This window comes from Leptonychotes weddellii, chromosome 7 (genome assembly GCF_054177405.1).
Source record: "Leptonychotes weddellii isolate Sample4059 chromosome 7, ASM5417740v2, whole genome shotgun sequence".
Taxonomy (NCBI): Eukaryota; Metazoa; Chordata; class Mammalia; order Carnivora; family Phocidae; genus Leptonychotes; species Leptonychotes weddellii.
In genome coordinates this window covers 77910351-77929259 of record NC_138375.1, presented here as the reverse complement: position 1 = coordinate 77929259, position 18909 = coordinate 77910351, and the positions used below count along the sequence as shown (strand labels likewise).

Here is an 18909-nt window from a genome sequence, read left to right as displayed (position 1 = left end):
TGGGGTGGTGAAAAATGCTTTGAAAATAAAGGGGATGGTTGCATAGCATTGTAAATGTAATTAAGGCCACTGAATATAAAAATCACATTTAAAAATGGTTAAAATGGCAAATTTTGTTACATATATTTTACAATTAAAAAACCCTAATAATCTAATACACCAAATACTACTGAATTGCACACTTTAAGTGAGTGAGTTCTATGGAATGTGAATCATATCTTGATAAAGCTCCTTTAAAAATGTCATGAAGAAAAAGAGGATCAAACCCCCCTGAAAGAAAAAGACCACAATGTGTAACAGTCCCAGCCTTTTAGTTTTCATTTTTAGGAATCTGATTTGATTTGCTTCTTCCTACATAGTACTATACTTCCCTGGCAAGTGTTCCATTTTAATCTACATTGGGAGGAAACAGGATGGCAAAATATTGCTGCTGTTGGAATATGAAGCTTATTTATTTTAGCACTGTGGCTTCTAGAAATCTTATTTTTTTCCTTCCAATATTTAAAAGGATCATGCTGAACACTAGCAGGTGGTCCTTTTGATTCCTTTATCAAGATGGCATTTTGGACAGCAATAGAAATCCAGTCATCTGATGAAAAAAGGTATCCCTGATTTGTCATGTTTTGGGCCAGATTTTCCCCAAATTCTGACAACATGTAAAATTGAAAGTAGCTTTGGCAATTGCCTTTGTTAGAGAATTCCTCATTAGTGAAGTCATAGTCTTTTTAGGAACTTTAAAAATGGTGGTCATAAGACTGAATTTGAATTTATCTTAGGTGACAAATAAGAATCTAGTTATGTGGGGAAAAGATGACTCATGGATTCTACACAATGACATCTCACATTTCTATGATCATTACCTAAGCCCCCAATTCATTAAAATCTATTAACAATTTTAATATGTTTACCGATTTTAAAATTTTCCTTGTAAATGTTATATATTATAACCAATTTCATCAGTTGCTTCTACCCTATCATGAAACAGATTGCATACAGAGCAATGCTGTCGGGTGAGACAACTAACTTATTTGTCACTTAAGGTAAATGCAATCTTTTTACCACCATTTCTAAAGTTCATAAAAAGGATTAAAACTCCACCAAGGATGGAGCTTTGTTTGTCATGCTGTTTGATTTTGCTGTGCAGCTTTTGTTTTCTACCTACAATGACAATCCACCCATGAACACTCAATATAAGAGAGAGGCGACAGGAGTGGGGGAGGACTAACAGGAAGAGAAGAGTCATTTAATAATTTATCAAGATAAATAATGCTGCTCAGGTTTTGTAAAGAATAAAGCCAGGCTTAACAGTGAGTATAGGGCACTTGAATGTTTTAATTATGGCTCTAAAGGAAATTATTAACAGAAAAAATTTTTGCCTTAGATAATTATTTTTTATTTAATTTTTTTCTTGAGATGTTACTGACTCTCTTGAAAATACTGAGGAATTCAAAAACAGAAGGTCACAAAGGCTTCCCTAGGACAGAAGTGTTCTGTTCCTAATGATTCTTCTGGAACCATAGTCAATAAAATCATCCTGAACACAATAGTGTTTGTTCTGGGATAGACTTTCTGATTTCTCATTCTGAGATAAAGACTGAAAAATCGAAACCAAGAAATGTTTCTCCTAAACAAACTGCACTGTTTGAATGCTCCTCTTCTTAGCTGTGCTGAAGTGCTTGATGTAGTGGTTATTTTTAACTGGGAACAGAACATTTATTTTGGAAAATGTTCAGATCCCTAATTTCATAATGAGCAGAAATACATACTTTGGATGAAAGACTATGAAACTGCAGTATCCCCATCAACACGTAGGTGCAGAATCTTCAACAGACAATAAATTGTATGGTTTTTAGGAATGAAAGTCCTCTAGAAGCTTGTGAAGTCTTAAATCTGGATGACCTGTATCAATACTGGAAGAAACAGGGTGCTTGATCTCATCGAGATATAGCGTGTTTCTTTGCTCATACACAACATTTCCTTGTAAATAATGAGCTTGTGTGATGTCAAATGGGTTCTATTGTTTTTATTGATTATTACTTTTATTAAACAATGTTAGCCATGTCAGATGATTAAAAAACAACTACTATTCTTGGAATATGTGCATCCTATATAACTGATATAAACTTTCATCATAGCAGTGAATTTTCAGGTTGCACAAAGATAAGTAGTTCAAATTCCAAACACAACAATCACTTCTGGGTTAATCATCCAGCACAAGTCATAGGTTCCTATTATATAGCTGTGTGTTTAAAACTTACAGAGTTTAGCACAAAGCCAATACAAACAGGAAAGTATCATTCTAATTGTTACTGAAGCGCTAGAGGTGGGTGTCGGCGATGGGTATCCTCCTGAGTTCTACGATCTGGGAGTCAGTTAAGGTGCCTCCCTCCTGGCTGCCTTGACCAGATTCATTATCACTGACACTGAGACCAGCACCTGTAATAGAAAAAGAATAAACACAAAACACCCAACCATTAGTGCAGTGAATTAAGGGTCAAGTTACATCAAGCTGACACGTGTTTATTTCTATTGTATTGGTGAATAGTGAGCTATACATTTCAAAAAAATATCATCATTATTTTTTTAAGTGGGCTCCACACCCAAAGAGGGGCTTGAACTCACCATCCTGAGATCAATAGTTGCATGCTCTCCGGACTGAGCCAGCCGGGCGCCCCTTGACTAAATATTATTAATACCTAACAATTATAAGCCTGTGTTAAAATTCCCTTTGGTAGTTTTTGAAGTGAAAAGTAATTTCTAAAGACACAAGTTTGGGTTCTCAACCTTTTCTGTTTCTACCTGGTTGACATGTGTAACGTACTCCCAAGAACAGCATTTCTCAATTGGGAGCTTATTAAAGTAAAAAAGATCAGGCAGGTTATGAGAATTTTTCAGCAGGAGGGTAGCGTTTGCTGTTAGAAACCTGAGTCTCCAACCCTACGTGTACGGAACCTAGTAGGTCCTTCAGCTGAGACTCCCTGTGGGCAGCGATCTGAGAAGAAAGACATGCACTGACAACACTTGCTGTCGTATCAGCGCCCAGAAGACCCCGGCTCGGAACGACTCTGATCTGATCCTGAGATAAAAATAATGGCGTAACACAGTACCAAAACAGATCCATACACAAATCCCACAAGGCTGGCTGTTAATTACAGATAGCGCCCAGAATCTCTGTTTTGAGGAAGCTCCACTATTCACTACTCTTTTTACAGCTCAGAATAATTCAGAGAATTTAACACTGTGCCTGAGTAATACCGAGTTCTTTTCTTCTCTAATGAGCAGAGGACCACAGACTCTCATGTTCTCTCTCTCTCTCTCTCTTTCTCTCTCTCTCACACACACACACACACACACACACACACACACACACACACACACACACACAGAATGGGGATGTGGTCATAGGGTGTGCTGCTGGGTTGAATCACCAGAGATTACGCTCCCACTCCTCCCCCTCTGCAGGGCACAAGACTCTGCAAACAAGAAGGCAAATGAAAAACCAGTTGCTGGGTGGCTGAGACTTCCCTTTCTGTTTGAGAAAGGCAGGGCTGCTGAGTCGGTAGCTGTGGGAAGATGGCAAATTAGACTCTTCTTAACCTATTTGGGGATGGGAGCAGGAGCCCACTACTGCCTTCTTCCAGCCAAGCCCTCCCTCTTCTGGGTCCCTCTTTCCCAACCTCTCTGTGAAAGGCTGCTGTTGAAACCCCATCTCCACCCTTTGCTTCTGGGACACTGCACTTGCCCATCTCATCCTCTGATCTGCTGGCTTTTTCCAGAGAGCTCTCGTGCTTCCTCCCGAATCTCTTCCTCCCAGGTCACCACTGGAGGCCTTGTCTTCAGCCCTGCTTCCAGGCCCATACCATCTGGCTGACCCCCGCTTGCTCTCTGGCCTGACGTCTCGCTATTTCCACCTTTGCCTGACATGCTCATCTTAACCGCCTGCCTCCTTAATCTGGTCACCCTCATTCCTCCTGTCAATATCACCTCAGCTGTTACCTCTGCTACCCAGAGAAACATGACGATTTTCTTTGGAAACATCTGACTCCCTCATTGCATTATGTCCCTCATACCTTTACATCATCTAGCTCATAGGACAGTGCTCAGCACACTGTGCGTGTTCAGTAAATGTTTGCTGAATGTATTAATAAACTATGCTCTGCATTCTAGCTCTTACCAAAGTCTCCTCCAAGCCTTACTGCCTGTTCTGTTCCTTGGATCCATTCCGCATTCCACATCCTCTCCTGCTCAAGACCAAACAGTTCCTATGGCCAATTGCATCAAGTCTGGAACCCTCTGCACTGGCTTTCAGCAAACTTCCTAATCTGACTCTACCCCACCAAATAGACAGATTTCAACCCGGGCCTGTTGGAGAGCTTCCTCCAAGTGATCAGCTCTCTTATCTGGTTAATTCCAGCCTGAGCGTCTTCCTGCCCATCCCTCGAGGCCCATTTTCACACCCTTCCACAGATCGTTCTTTCACCTTCCTTCAAAACAGGGAGGTGGGGGACGCAGTATGTGAAAAGAAAAGTCCTAGTTTATACCTGAAAAACATGTGTATCACATCCCCTTTATTCTCTTAAACTGCCCTGGTTTGGATGATAAATTATATGGTATCTCCCCAGATAATGTATATGTGTCACGGAGCAAAATGTGTGACAAACACCCATGGGCTCTCTCCTTAGGTTAAGAACTAGAATATTGCCAATGACAATATTTTTAAAAATTTAGTTAGTTGCCAAAATTAAGACATTTAATATAAAAAAAAAATCAGATTCTCTTGAAAAGGCAGAGAGCAACACTAGGCCTGCATTTTCTGGATTGAAAAAAAAAAAAAAGGCCAAAAACACGGAACTGGCACTACTGTTTGCTCCTGTATTCATCCAGCCCTCTTGAATCACTCATGGTATTTGCTTGGCCCCTGAAGGTAACTATGTCTCAGAAGGACAAAAGGCCCATGCTTCTCTGCCCCAGGAACAGGGGAACTGTCCCACTTGGAAGAACCTCAGTGGATTGGAAAGACACTGGCCACTCTATAAGGAGAAGGTAACTGGGGCCCTGAAGCCAGCAGCAGCTTAATCCAGCTGAGGAGGAACAAAAGGGCTACATAACAAAGTTGCTCAATATGGGATCAACTACAGAGAAGCAGGGAGGACACCACGATTACCATCAGGGCAGAGTGGGCTTAATGAGTGAACGAGCATCATCAGCTCCCACTGACTTCATGTCTGCCCGCTCCAAATTTCATTAGGAAGACAGACGTGTTTGCCTGCCATCTTGACAAAGCATGCTGGAAAGAAGTTCTGTGCTGGAAGCCTGCTGAGCAGACAGCAAGGGACAGACTGAACTGGGCTGGAAGGTTTAACATAGGGTGCAGCTTTACAAGTAAGGGGTGTTACCAGTTTGTTTAGTAGCTTAGAGCCCTGTGAAATGTCAGGAAGTTCTAGATACAGCCTCCCCTGGAATTACCACATCTACATGGCCCAGCTCCTCTTCCTTCTCAGTTTCTGCCCAGCTGAAATAAATGCATATTACTCAAATCTTAATCCCTCATTGAGACTTAGAAAAGACCCGTATTACACATGGTAATAACACGACAGACTGGGAGCAAAGCCCCAGGTTTCTTGCTCTTGGTTTTTTTTGCTTGTTTGTTTTGGTGTTTTTGGGGGGGGGGGTTGTTGGTGGTGGTGGTGTTTTAAAGATTTTATTTATTTATTTGAGAGACAGAGAGAGCAAGAACGTGTGCGAGAGAGCACAAGCAGTGGAGAGGGAGCAGTAGGCTGCCTGTTGAGTAGGGAACCTGACGCAGGGCTTGATAACAGGACCCTGAGATCATGACCTGAGCCCAAGGCAGACACTTAACTGACTGAGCCACCCAGGCACCCCTCTCGTCTCTTTGTAATGCATAAATGGTCTGGGAGGATGTTTTGCAGTGAGAATCCTGATTTTTTTTAAAGGTATTTTTTCTGCTTAAATTTTAAGCCAAAAATTCAAGAAAAATCCAGTAACTGTAGTAATAGTTACTTTTCCCTATAACAGACAGAAAGGTAACAGCAAAGGAACTAGAAGTGACATTTTACATTCGTCTAGTGCCTCTCCTTTCTTCAACATTTTAACATGCTTTAGTTAGGAAAGGGATGATTATTAGTCTTGTTTTACAGATGCAGGGATTGCCTGGGAATCAGACGTGTTCATTGAGTTGCTAGGTCACACAGCAGGGAAGTCACAGAATGCAGATATCCAATGGTCTTCTGACCCCAAATGTAAGATGTTTTCTTCTACACCATACTGCCTCTTGTGGCGGTTCTAATTGTGTTACTTCCTTGTGCCCTAGGCTTTGAGTATCCAACTTTGTCTGTAGAATACATTGCAAACCTACTTGGCTCATATTCCAGCCCCTACACCCCCACCCCCATTTCTACTTCACTTACTAGTCATGGTGCAATGAACACCAGGTGTTTCAGAATACATTACGAACATTTAAAATAGTTTTTAAGTTGGGTGCCTGAGTGGCTCAGTTGGTTAAGAGTCTGCCTTTGGCTCAGGTCATGATCCCAGGGTCCTGGGACAGAGCCCCGCATTGGGCTCCCTGCTCAGTGGGGAGTCTGCTTCTCCCTTTACCCTTCCCCCTGCCCCCCTCCCCGGCTTGTGATTTCTCTCTCTTACTGTCTCTCTCAAATAAATAAATAGAATCTTTTTTTTTTTTTTAAAGATTTTATTTATTTGACAGAGAGAGACACAGTGAGAGACGGAACACAAGCAGGGGGAGTGGGAGAGAGAGAAGCAGGCTTCCCGCGGAGCAGGGAGCCCTATGCGGAGCTCGATCCCAGGACCCTGGGATCATGACCTGAGCTGAAGGCAGACGCTTAATGACTGAGCCACCCAGGCGCCCCAATAAATAGACTCTTTAAAAAAAATAGTTTTTAAGCATAACAATAAGCTGAACCCAACAAATAATATATACAATGAGCTACTGAACTTCAACTCTGTCAGATACTGATAGATTCTTTACATTAACAATCTCTAACCTCCATGAAAACTTAACAAGCTTTTTTAAAGATTTTATTTATTTATTTGAGAGAGAGAGTGAGAGAAAGAGAGAGAACACAGCCAGGGGGAGAGGCAGAGGGAGAAGCAGACTCCCCACTGAGCAGGGAGCCTAATGCAGGACTCCATCCCAGGACTCTAGGATTCTGACCCAAGCCGAAGGCAGACACTTAGCTGACTGAGGCACCCAGGCGCCCCTAATTATAATAACTCTTATTTGCTAAGTGAGGAAACTGAAACCTTGAGTCCCTTGCTGAAAATCACAGAGATAGTAGACTGCAGAACTAGGATGCCAACACAGGGCTCTCTGATCCCAAGGCCCATTCCTATTTTCTACAGATTTTTTCAAATGTGATAGTGATACAAAGATCATTCTCCTTCAATCTTTTTCGGGAGGAAAAAAAAAAATCTTTCCAAATTCTGCTCTTCCACTTTTTTTTTTTTTATTTTTTTTTAAAAGATTTTATTTATTTATTTGACAGAGAGAGACACAGCGAGAGAGGGAACACAAGCAGGGGGAGTGGGAGAGGGAGAAGCAGGCATCCCGCTGAGCAGGTAGCCCGATGTGGGGCTCGATCCCAGGACCCTGGGATCACGACCTGAGCCGAAGGCAGACGCTCAACCGACTGAGCCACCCAGGCGCCCCTCTGCTCTTCCACTTTGATGCCCATTTAATTTTGTTTAGCATACTGGTCTCTAGAAGTTTTTGAAGTTAAATAAGTGATTGTGGTTTTATGTGATCTATCTGAAAGAGAAATTTATTAATGAGTTCTTAGAGGAGTTTGAGTATTTGGGCCTTGACTCTGAATGTTTTCATTTCTATTCAAGGACTTGTCATTTATTTTCTTCTGACTGAAAAAGAAATCATTTGAAGTTTCTGATAAAGAAATGTTTGCATTGACATTTGTGTCCTTGGCCTGAGGTAAAAACAGGAAGCTAAGGGATGACAGGGAATCAGAACAGTCTTTCTGGGAGAAGCCTTCTGTGAAGAAAATCCTGTTTCTAAGCCCAATATGCTCCAACCTTGACATATTCTAGAATCTTGTCAGCTTTTGATCAACATAAAAATCTAGCCACTGAGCTGGCCATCCCATCTCATAATCTAATACTACACAATGCTCCAGGTCAGTGCCTCTGAACTCTTTTATAAAGCATCTGAAGCAATGGGATTCCTTTAGCTTCTGGTACATGAAGGTTTTTCAAAGGGTCTAGGGTGGTATGAGGACAACTTTAAGAAAATGTATTCCTAGATCTTTAACTTCTATGTGTGCTTTTTTTAAAAAAAAAAGTTTATTTATTTATTTAAGTCATCTTTACACCCAACATGGGGGTTGAACTCATGACCTCAAGATTAAGAGTCACATGCTTCTCTGGCTAAGCCAGACAAGCACCTGCATGTGCACTCTTGTGGTGAGTTTTTGATAATTACTTAGCAAAACATTTAATATTTTATTTTATTTTTTTAAAAAGATTTATTTATTTTAGAGAGAGAGCTTGCAAGAGCACTCAGGGTTGGGTGGGGTAGGAGAGACAGAAGGAAAGGGAGAGAGAGAGATTAAGAGAGAATCTCAAGCAGACTCCCCACTGAGTGTGGAGCCCCATGTAGGGCTCGATCTCATGACCTGAGCAGAAATCAAGAGTCGGATGCTCAACCGACTGACCCACCCAGGAGCTCCTCAAAACATTTAATATTTTAAAAATTAATGTTGATTTATTCAATTGTAGGCTAATAATAATTATAATGATAATAATAAAAATTTTTTTTAACACTTTATATATAGCCTTATGGTCACAGGAAAACTTTAAGTTTCAATTTATATACATGTTTTGTTGGAGAGAAGTTGTTTTGAGTGAGTGAAGACTGAATGAATTTCAAGCATAAAATATATTACATTAGGATAAAATTCTGTGGTGGAGTGGAATGGAAATGTAAGTTCAAGGAGAAAAGACAATGATGTAGAATTTCCAATTGTAAGAGAAAAGTCTGCTCCATATGTATTTTAAAAGTGAAATGAATATGCGGCGCCTGGGTGGCTCAGTTGGTTGGGCGTCTGACTCTTGATTTTGGCTCAGGTCATCGTCCCAAGGTTGCGGGATCCACCCCGAGTCAGGCTCCATGCTGAGCTCAGAGTCTGCTAGAAATTCTCTCTCTCTCCCCCTCTCCCTCTGCCCCTTCCCCTGCTCTCTCTCTCTCAAATAAATAAAATCTAAAAAAAAGAGAAATTAATAATAATGGATATCAAATTGCTATGATATTTAGACTCCTTTGAATTAGTTTAAAAGAATAATGTAAAATTTTCATTTTTAAACACTAAAATTTATAATACATAAGTTATATTATTTGATACTATTTCAATTTATGATGAAAATCTTTAGATGTTTATTAAATATATGCAAAAGGTTACATAGCTTTTCAAAGTTGTCTAAGGGTTTAAATGAAAAGACTTAGAAGACCCACTGTTCCCAGTACCAGACTTGAAGTGGCCAATGGTTAAAATGGACCTGTGATAGATCAAGGTTTGCAAACCCGAATGTCACGGAGGCCAGGTCGGCTAGCACAGACCAGCGACACAGGTCTGGTGAGCACTGGACAACAAAGAGCTCATGCTCTGTCTGGAAGGGTAGCCATTACTCAACTCCAATCAAGGAGATTTTAAGATTGTGCTAGATTTTAAGCACTCTGTTGCTAGATTTTTTTTTAAAGAAATTCTGGGTTTTGGGTGCCTGGGTGGCTCAGTCATTAAGCCTCTGCCTTCGGCTCAGGTCCGGATCCCAGAGTCCTGGCATCAAGCCCCACATCGGGCTCCCTGCTTGGCGGGAAGCCTGCTTCTCCCTCTCCCACTCCCCCTGCTTGTGTTCTTACTCTCGCCATCTCTTTCTCTGTCAAATAAATAAAATCTTAAAAAAAAAAAAAAAAAGAAATTCTGGGTTTTTATGGGATAGCTCTAAAATTTTTTTAAGTTTTTTTTTTTTTTTTTTTTTAAGTAATCTGTACACCCAATGTAGGGCTGTAACTCACAAGCCTGAGATCAAGTGTCACATGCTCTACTACTGAGACTGTGAGGTGCCCTGGGATATCTCTGAAATTGGGGCTTAAAAAACATTAAAATGCTATGAGAATCAAACAAAATCCTCTGTTGGGCCAAATCTGGGCCTATGTGTCAACTGTAAATTCAGCTGTAGATGGAATGGCATGTGAACTCCTTTAATTTGATCATATTCTATGATGAAGTGTCTTGGGGGTGGTGCTTGATTATTATAGTACCTTTTCTAAAAATAGAGGGAACCAATGTTAGAGACTATTATTTTGGTCTTTTTAAGTATTTATTTCCTAATGAGTTTAGTGAGCTCCAAGGAATGCTAAACTCATCTATAAGTAAGCAAGTCATTCCATACATTCCTGAACTGAATGCATTTAATACTTGTTACATATATAGGACCCACATCTAATTTAATTGTGCTGCAAGAATTCATTTTGTTTCCAGTGTCCCAACATCAACAACTGACCACTTTGTAGTGCTGGGGACATAATCTTCCCTGAGAATCATTAGTAATCTGAAAGCCCCTTTTTAGTCCTAACACTAGTGAGCATTTTAGGAACTTGTTCATTTCCTCCTTCATGAAACCTCCTCTCTCTTTATTCTTTCTCACCATGCTGCAGTTTCCTCCATGGGACCCTCTTCTATTCATTCTTTAAAAAAATTTATTTATTTATTTATTTATTTTCCAGGGGTGGGGGGAGAGAGCAAGCATGGAGAGTGGGGGAGAGGAAGGGCCAGAGGGAGAGGGAAAGGGAGAATCTCAAGCAGACTCTGTGCTGAGTGCGGAGCCCAATACTGGGCTCGATCGCAAAACCCTGAGATCATGACCTGAGCTGAAATCAAGAGTTGGACGCTTAACCGACTGAGCCACCCAGGCACCCCTATTCACTCTTTAAAGGAGATATTATCCAGGATGCTCTTCTTATTGCCCTTTCTCTGTCTCCCCTCCCTTCCTCACCTCTTTCCTTTACTTCTTTTCTCTCTCCTTCACTCTCCCAGGATCAAACTCATCCATCCCAACAGCTTTGAAAAGAGTCTCTGCCTTGACGCATGTCAAACCAACACCTCCAATCCTGAACCCTCAGCTAAGATCCTTCAACCCTGAATATTAAAGAGCCCCCAGGCCTAATTACAATACTTCCAAATCTGAACTCATCAGTTTCCCCCGAAACACATGAATGAACAAATGCTCTTGATACAATTCCTCAGCCACCGAAGTGAGAAGCAGGAGCCTTTGCTGACTGTCCTCTTAGTGCTCCTTCAGCTTTCCTCTTGTGTTCATCTTCTCTTTCTTATTTCTGCTCCCCGAATCTGAGGCCCAAACCTCATTCCCTTGGACAATTGTAATAATCTCCCAGCCCTTCTGGTTTTGCTTCTAAATTTATTCTTCATGCTTTTGTAAGAGTTATTTTGCCTCAAAAACCAGTGGGAACATGCCATTCCTCTCCTCAAAAACCTCCATGGCTCACTAGGTTCTATAAAAATCCCACTCCTTAGCATGGCTTCTGAATAGCATTTTAACGTTATGTAAAATACCAGCAAGTGTTCTGCTCCCACAAAATGAATCTATTACTAAATGTGTTCCGGAAACACCAGGTTAAATTAAGTGAAGTGGGTTTCTTTACTCTAGGACTTTTTAGAGCTGCTAAATGCTAATGTGAATTGTGAATCTTTGCAGTTTCCCAAATATACTCAGTCAGAGGATCCTCCCATTGAGGATGACTATAAATATCACAAGGAGGTTGTTCACTGAAACCCAGTTGGGGAACTACAGTAAATTATTAACAATGCAGGTAAATTATCTTGCAGGCCTTTCTCCAGCTGCCTGGCTCGCACTCCCCATCTACCCCAGCCACACTGCAGTGCGGCTTCTCTCCAAGTGCCTGTAAGCCACGCACCTGTAAGCTAAGGGCTTTGGCTGATTCTACTCCCTCAGTCTGCAATGCCTTTCCTCCACTCTTTAACTATTTAAAACCACATATTTTTCAAGAATCAACTAAGAGGGTTCAAAAAAATTTCCTTGATCTCTTCAATAATTAATAACTCTTTTCATTACTTACTTACTCTTTCTTATGTCATGTTTGTGTGAATGTCTATTCCTCCAAGTAAACTCTAAGTTTCATTATTCATTCATTCATTCATTCAATTATCCAACAATATCTACAAGTTTTCCCAAGTGCCAACCACTATTCTTAATATAGGTATATACAGTAAAATGCATTTTGAATAATTATCTTAATAGGTTTATCTGAGTATGGACATATCTTCTTGCTTGCTTGTACATCTAGGAATGAAAAGTTCACTAAAAGTTTTACAACAGTGGCAGTTTGAGATTTTTCTGAGTAAAAAATAAAAGAAAAAAACTGCAGGGGCACCTGGCTGGCTCAGTTGGTAGAGCATGTGACTTTTGATCTCAGTGTTGTAAGTTCAAGCCCCACACTGGAGGGTAGAGTTTACTTAATTAAAAAAAAAATTAAGAGAAAAGAAAAGAACTCTGCATATTTGATTTGAAAACAACCATCCATTAGGGTCACAGGATGAGTGGGGTTGAACATGTAGGAGAAGCCAGTAAAATACGATATATGATGGTGCTTAGAAAACAGTAGAACTACATGTGGCCCATTATTTTGCCTTTGACATTTTTTGCTTCAGTGCCAGGTCTCTTTGGCAGGTCAGAGGCGAAACTCTCTGAGAGAGATCCCTACTAGATCGTCTTAAAATACTGAACTTGTCTCAATGGTATCTTGGTGTTATATCAAGATCCTAGGACAGAGATATTTACATTTAGTTAGAGTATGCCTTTTTCTTAATAGCAAATTGTAAATTATTTTTAGGTTGTGTTATATTTGGTGCCAAGAACAAAATATCCTAAAGTTTGGCTGGGATTAGGAATGGGTCATGAGAATCAGGATGTGCTAAGGGGGACTGACTGTACTTCTTTTGCAACTTCATGGGAAGAAGATATAAGTTGCCACATAGCAAGAGTGCCTACTTCTAATGTGGTTTGTGGGTTCATACATACCAGTTTTTAATGCAAATATCAAGTCATCAAACTCCTGGGACTCTTCATCGGCTATTAGTGACCCTTGGCGATATCCTCCGGAGGAAGGGAACGTGGCGCCATTTTGAGGACTTGGCTTCAAGTCAGGGCTGGCCTGACTGGCTTGTTGGAAGGATGCTCTCTCCCAGTCAGCAGGCACCTTTTTGGGGTAGGGTGGGGAGCAACAGAAACAATAATATCAATACATACATATTTACTCTGATATCTACTTTATCACCACATTCTCATTACAGAGACCACCTGAAGTTACTGTTGAACTGTTTAGAATTAAGACCTTTAATTTTACCTTTGGTCCTCAGAGGCAACTCAGTCTGGTGATTCTAAACAATTTCTCTATTAGAATTACTTGTAGATTTCGATGCTTTCATGTGTGGGGAAAGAAAATTATTTTTTTTATCCCAAACTACACTTTTTTTTTTTTTTTTTTGTAGGTTGTATGGAAAGAAAACTGTTAAGAATTTAAGAAGCAGAGGGGAGGGGGGTAGGGTGGTGGATAAAATAGGGTAGGGGAAGTAAAACTTCCAGTTATAAAATAAAGATTCATATAATCATTGGATTAAATGATTTAAAAGATGGTTCTAACCTGAAATAATTAAATATATTCATGTCCTTCTTGGTCACTGATAACCAGTCCCTTAGCCCTTCCTTTCCTCATGCCGTCCCTTCTCTGCAGGGCTTCCTAGAATGTCTCTGATAGTCCCTCATTGGCAGACAGCTGGATCAAGGCCAATTCCAAGCCTCTGAGGAATGCAGAGCACACTTAAGGGTCCGCCATTGTGCAACACCCCCCACATGAACATTCAAGGAGTGGCTCAGGCCCAGCTGCCCCTCCCAACACAAGGTTTTCTGGGAGACTGCAGGGATGCCTTGTATTGAGAAAAGTGACCTGAGGACTGTGGAGATCATTTGAGAGAAGATTAAACCTTAAAATATTTCATTAAGAAGTTGAATATCTAGACCAGCACTGCCCAACAGCTCTTTCTGTGATGATACAAATATTTTATATCCACGTTCTCCATTATGGCAGCCACCGATATCACAGGTAGCTACTGAGCACCTGAATGTGGCCAGGGTAAGTGATGAACTGAATTTTAAATGTTATTTAATTTTACTTAGTTTGAATGTAAATAACCACACATGGCTAATGGCTATCGTATAGCTCAGATCTAGACAAATGCTAGATTGGGTAAACAATCAAAAAGACAAAAAAATTTTTTTAAGATTCACTCCTGAATTGCTAGTTCTAAAAATAACCACTTCTATTGATATCAACTATGATGTGAAAGTAATTCTGTTTTAAGAACTTTGGGGATATAGAAATGGTATTAGATTTCTAAACATTTAGGGGTACCAAAATTCTTAAAATTCTTAAATATTGGACTTGACTTGTGATCACCTACTTACCTTAATTTTAACCTGACATGAATAAAATTCCTTTCTACATTAACATGGAGGACAAAAAATATCACTGAGCAGGTAAGATGATCTCTCTACCTACCTATTTACCTATTTAACTATCTATAAACCATTACCTTTTTAGACAGATGCATTTTGATTTCCTGACATTTTTCAGGATGCAAACACAAATACTGTTCCCCTTGGCTCTTTATTTTTTTATTTCTTATTTTTTTGGAGGGTGGGGGAAGAGGCAGAGGGAGAGAAAGAATCTTAAGCAGGCTCCATGCTCAGCGGGGAGCCCTATGCAGGGCCAGATCTCACAACCCTGAGATCATGACCTGAGTGGAAATCAAGAGTCGGAAGCTTAACCCACTGAGCCACGCTGGCACTGCTCCCCTTGGCTCTTCAGTACAGAGAGGGCAATATGAGCTAAGTAAGGAATGGTAAGCAAGCACACCTCAGGCAGTACAGAACTGGTCAGGGACCTGCATACCATCTCCTCCTAGACAAATGTTTTCAGGTAGTTTTAAAAATCTGAGCGGTGGTCCCAATACTATAGGTAGCATTACCGACAGGTTGGTGGCACTGTGATTTAGACACAGGAAAGCGAAACGACGGGGGATGGGAGGTGGATCTCACAGAGGACATCCTAGACAGATTTTCTAGTAGTGCTGCTGAAGCCCTCTTCCAAGCTTCTGTCCTAAAATATTTTCCGGTATTTAAATTAAAAAGAGTTTTAGCGTATTTTCTTTTCACTGAGTGTTTGTTGGGATCGAAGTAATGAATTGGGATGGGTGAAGAAAGAGAGCCGAGGAAGTATTTTTAGGAAGAGCACAGCATTTAAAAAAACCATTTCCGAAGCAGATTCAGTCACTGCCATGTTAAATTCGGATGATTCTGAAGAAAGCCGTGACAAATTATGCACTGACTTCCCAGTACAAACTGCTGGTTAGTACAGCTCACAGCACAGGGAAGAAAAAGAATTGGATAACAGGCAGGATACCACAGTAAGCCAATCAAATACCACAGATCAGAGACTGTTGGTAGGAAAGGGATTTAAAAGTCACATGGTACCTTTTAACTTTCACTCTTTCTTGAGGCGGGTGGGGAAGGAGGGACAGGGCGGGGGAGGAAGGGGGAGAGCTTGAGCAAGTGCAAGAGCAAGGGCAAGGGCAGGCACCTCCTCCATAGCACTGATAAGATTCTGTGTGGACTTGCTGATTTCCCCTCCAGCAGGAGGCATGCCACTCCCTGGTGTGAAGAAGGCTGTGCTGGGTCCTGGGTGTCCATTCATTTCCACTGTGTAGGTGGCCTTCATAGGGCAACACGTCTGGTTGTGTAGAACGAAATAAACCACAAAAACATAAAGTCCCTGCAAAAGAAAATAACACTAGCTTGTTAAAGGAAATCTGGCTACTGAGCTGAAAAATAAACGTGGTTATAAGCACAGCCGATTTTCTACAAGCCGTCTCCAAATTCTACCCGAAGCAGGGAAATACAGAACACATTACAAGTCTAGCAAGAGGCCACTGTAAATTTCTGAATGTCACAAAAAAGTTATTCAACGTTATTTGGGAAAACTGCCCTCTCACTAAAAAATCATTTTTTTCCTTGATTAAAACCCAAGTGACTCTGAAATCTAGCCCTACTAATACATGAAAACAGAACTTCAGAAGTATATCTGATTAGCCGTGTACCTTTTTAGAAAGCAAACCTCTCGCCTTCCAAAAAACTACTCTTTTCCCATTGATCTCACTTATTCTCATTTTTTTTCGTAGCAAAATGGTTAAGTGAGGTACTAATGCTCCAACCACCTTGTGGATTCCCAGAAGGGCAGCCCTAATTGAGCCTTCCGATTTTGTTTATCTGGCTCACTGACTATTTCATTTGAAAACACAATCACTGGGTAGGGATTCGGGGGAATTCTGTGGATTGCTTAATATTTAGCGTGCCTTGCTTCTCAGTGAATGTTACGGGAGACAACAAAGCTGTCTTGTTAAGTTCTTAAAAGATCTGCTGGCCCTTTAAATTCTTTCGCAACCCAGTCCAACTCTTGACAATTGCTCTGCTTCCATCACAGAGAGCAACTCGAATTTTGTATTTGTGTTCCAGACGTTGCCTACACTGGCTGTCCTTCATGATTTCTACAAGGGTTCTACTGTATACTTCTAATGGTGCTTCTATAATGCTTGGTAATTTTGACCTTTATACTCAGTCAATAAAATATGTTAAATTGTGGCTTTTGTGTCTATTAATCCTGGTGTTTAAGTTCTGGAAGCAAGTAAGAATCTCCTTAGTTATTAAAATTCTTAAACGAATCCACAAAAATGAAAGCAAGACATTCAGTTTATTAAAGAAGAAAAGGAGTTAATGTTAACATTTTTCATAAGACACAACTATCTTCATTTGGTGACGTTTGCATTCTCCCATGGTTCGTGACATTTCTAGGAGTATGGAAGCAATAAAGCAAATAATATGCTCGTGGGCTTGAAACTTTTATCTGCTGGTATAAATAGCAAAAAAATCTACTAGAAAATATTCAAGGCATAAGAATTACAACAGATTTTTAATGTAAAATGAAATTAAAGAACAGTCTGCAAGATGAGCATGCTAGTATGTGAGCTCTGTTGCCATTTCTAGAATACTGCCATAAATTAGGTCTTTCTCCCCTTTTTGTTAGAATGAGCCCTTCCAGAGTTGGCATCCAATGTATATAACTAACAAATATGTTTTAAAATCAGTGGTTTTTCTGCTAAAAATATTGCTAAATATAATTACTCTAACCACCATATAAAATAAGTAATAGAAACATTTGTTTCCTTTTGAATTAGGGTTTTTTTTTTTTACTCAACATTAATATTTTAAATTATGTAGGGTAAGTGAATTAGTTTCTCATGCAAAGGATGATGTGAACATTAGCAGAAACAAATCTTCCTGAAAACACACATACACATCCAAAATTTTTCTTGTACAAGTAATTTTTCACATGGGTATGACCTAATTACATTGGCCGAAGCAATAGACAAAACAGGAAAAAAATTAAACTGTCAGCCTTAAAACTGTGAGAATGTCACAGATTTATTTCAGGATTTCTCTAGGTGTTACAAAGTGATAGGGTAAAAGCTAGATCAGGAAACAAAACCACGTTTTAAAATCCATCTCTAAGGACCCATTTGTTAAAACAGCACATTCTCTCTTGTTTGTTTTTATATCTAGCCTTTTGTGCTGCAGGAAAGGAACTGCCTGCTGAAAATAACCTGCATGTGAAAATTACATGTGGTTTTTTTTTTTCTTAAAAGAATATTTACATATACAGTAAATACTTGGAATCTTTCAGATGTACCCCAGGAAACATAAACACTGTTAAAATGGAAAGAAAAGAATGTTTAAATGCAGATAATGTGACATTTACTTGTGTCCAGCCCAGGCTGGGCAAATATAGAAAAGGGACCTTCATTATCCAAAATACTGAGCTGTGGAGATTTCTGATCTCACAGTAAAAACAAGTTCCTTTTCCAAACACTGCATGTTAAATCTCAGGCTCTCCCTTGTATGCTGGTCTGTGAAATAATTTAAGAGAGAATCTGGAATCTCAAGTGTTCAATCCAATATGCTGACCACCCACTCTGTGCATGGCCAGGCACCGAGATGCAAAGAGAAAACATCTGATTCCTACTCTCAAGCTGCTCACAAAGACAACAATCTCTTATAAAATAATGGGTTAACTCTTTTAGAGGCAGGACCTATATAATCCACCTGTTGTTCCTATTCTTTACTTAGGGAAGGCTGACTGAAGGAAATTCTGTGCACTGCTGTTTTGATTATTTTGTTGGATCTCCTACTACAAAGATGAAAAATGCTTTCAAAGTCTTTAGTTAGATTATAACTGGATGAACCATACCCACCACGGCCAATTTTTAATTTTTTGATTCAGGAATTTAAACTTATTAGCAAACATCAGTGAGATACAAATGAGATCATAATGTCTAAAGGAGTTAATAGATGCCCTTAACATCATCAAAGAGCAAAATAAGTATAGGAGATTTTGGCTGTTTATCTCACTAATTTTTTTTTTTAAGATTTATTTATTTACTAGAGAGAGAGCGAGTGCGTGCGTGTGTGAGCTGGAGGAGGAGCAGAGGGAAAGAATCTCAAGCAGACTCCTTGGGGAGCTCCAACGGAGGCGGGGCTTGATCTCAGGACCCTGAGGTTCTGACCTGAGCGGAAATCACTAGTTGGTCTCTTGACAGACTGAGCCACCCAGACACCCCTCAATAATTTCTATCAGTTTCATGTGAGGTGGGAAAGAATCAACACTGCCATTAAACAGATTTGACAGAGGAGAACTAAGTAAAACAGGAAGTT

The 18909-nt window shown here is 40.1% G+C and overlaps 1 protein-coding gene across 1 annotated transcript in view; it reads right to left on the bottom strand.

Annotated features, from left to right (window-relative positions):
- Positions 1-2003: 2003 nt before the first annotated feature.
- The window catches only part of LOC145722652 (adhesion G-protein coupled receptor V1-like), a 181851-nt gene continuing 164945 nt past the window's right edge, over positions 2004-18909 (bottom strand). The window contains exons 5-7 of the mRNA XM_081826580.1: positions 15725-15916; positions 13108-13285; positions 2004-2436 (exon numbers count right to left, since the gene is read on the bottom strand). Coding sequence (XP_081682706.1) covers positions 2318-2436; positions 13108-13285; positions 15725-15916 — 489 coding nt within the window. The 3' untranslated portion in view covers positions 2004-2317. The remainder of the gene's footprint in view (positions 2437-13107; positions 13286-15724; positions 15917-18909) is intronic.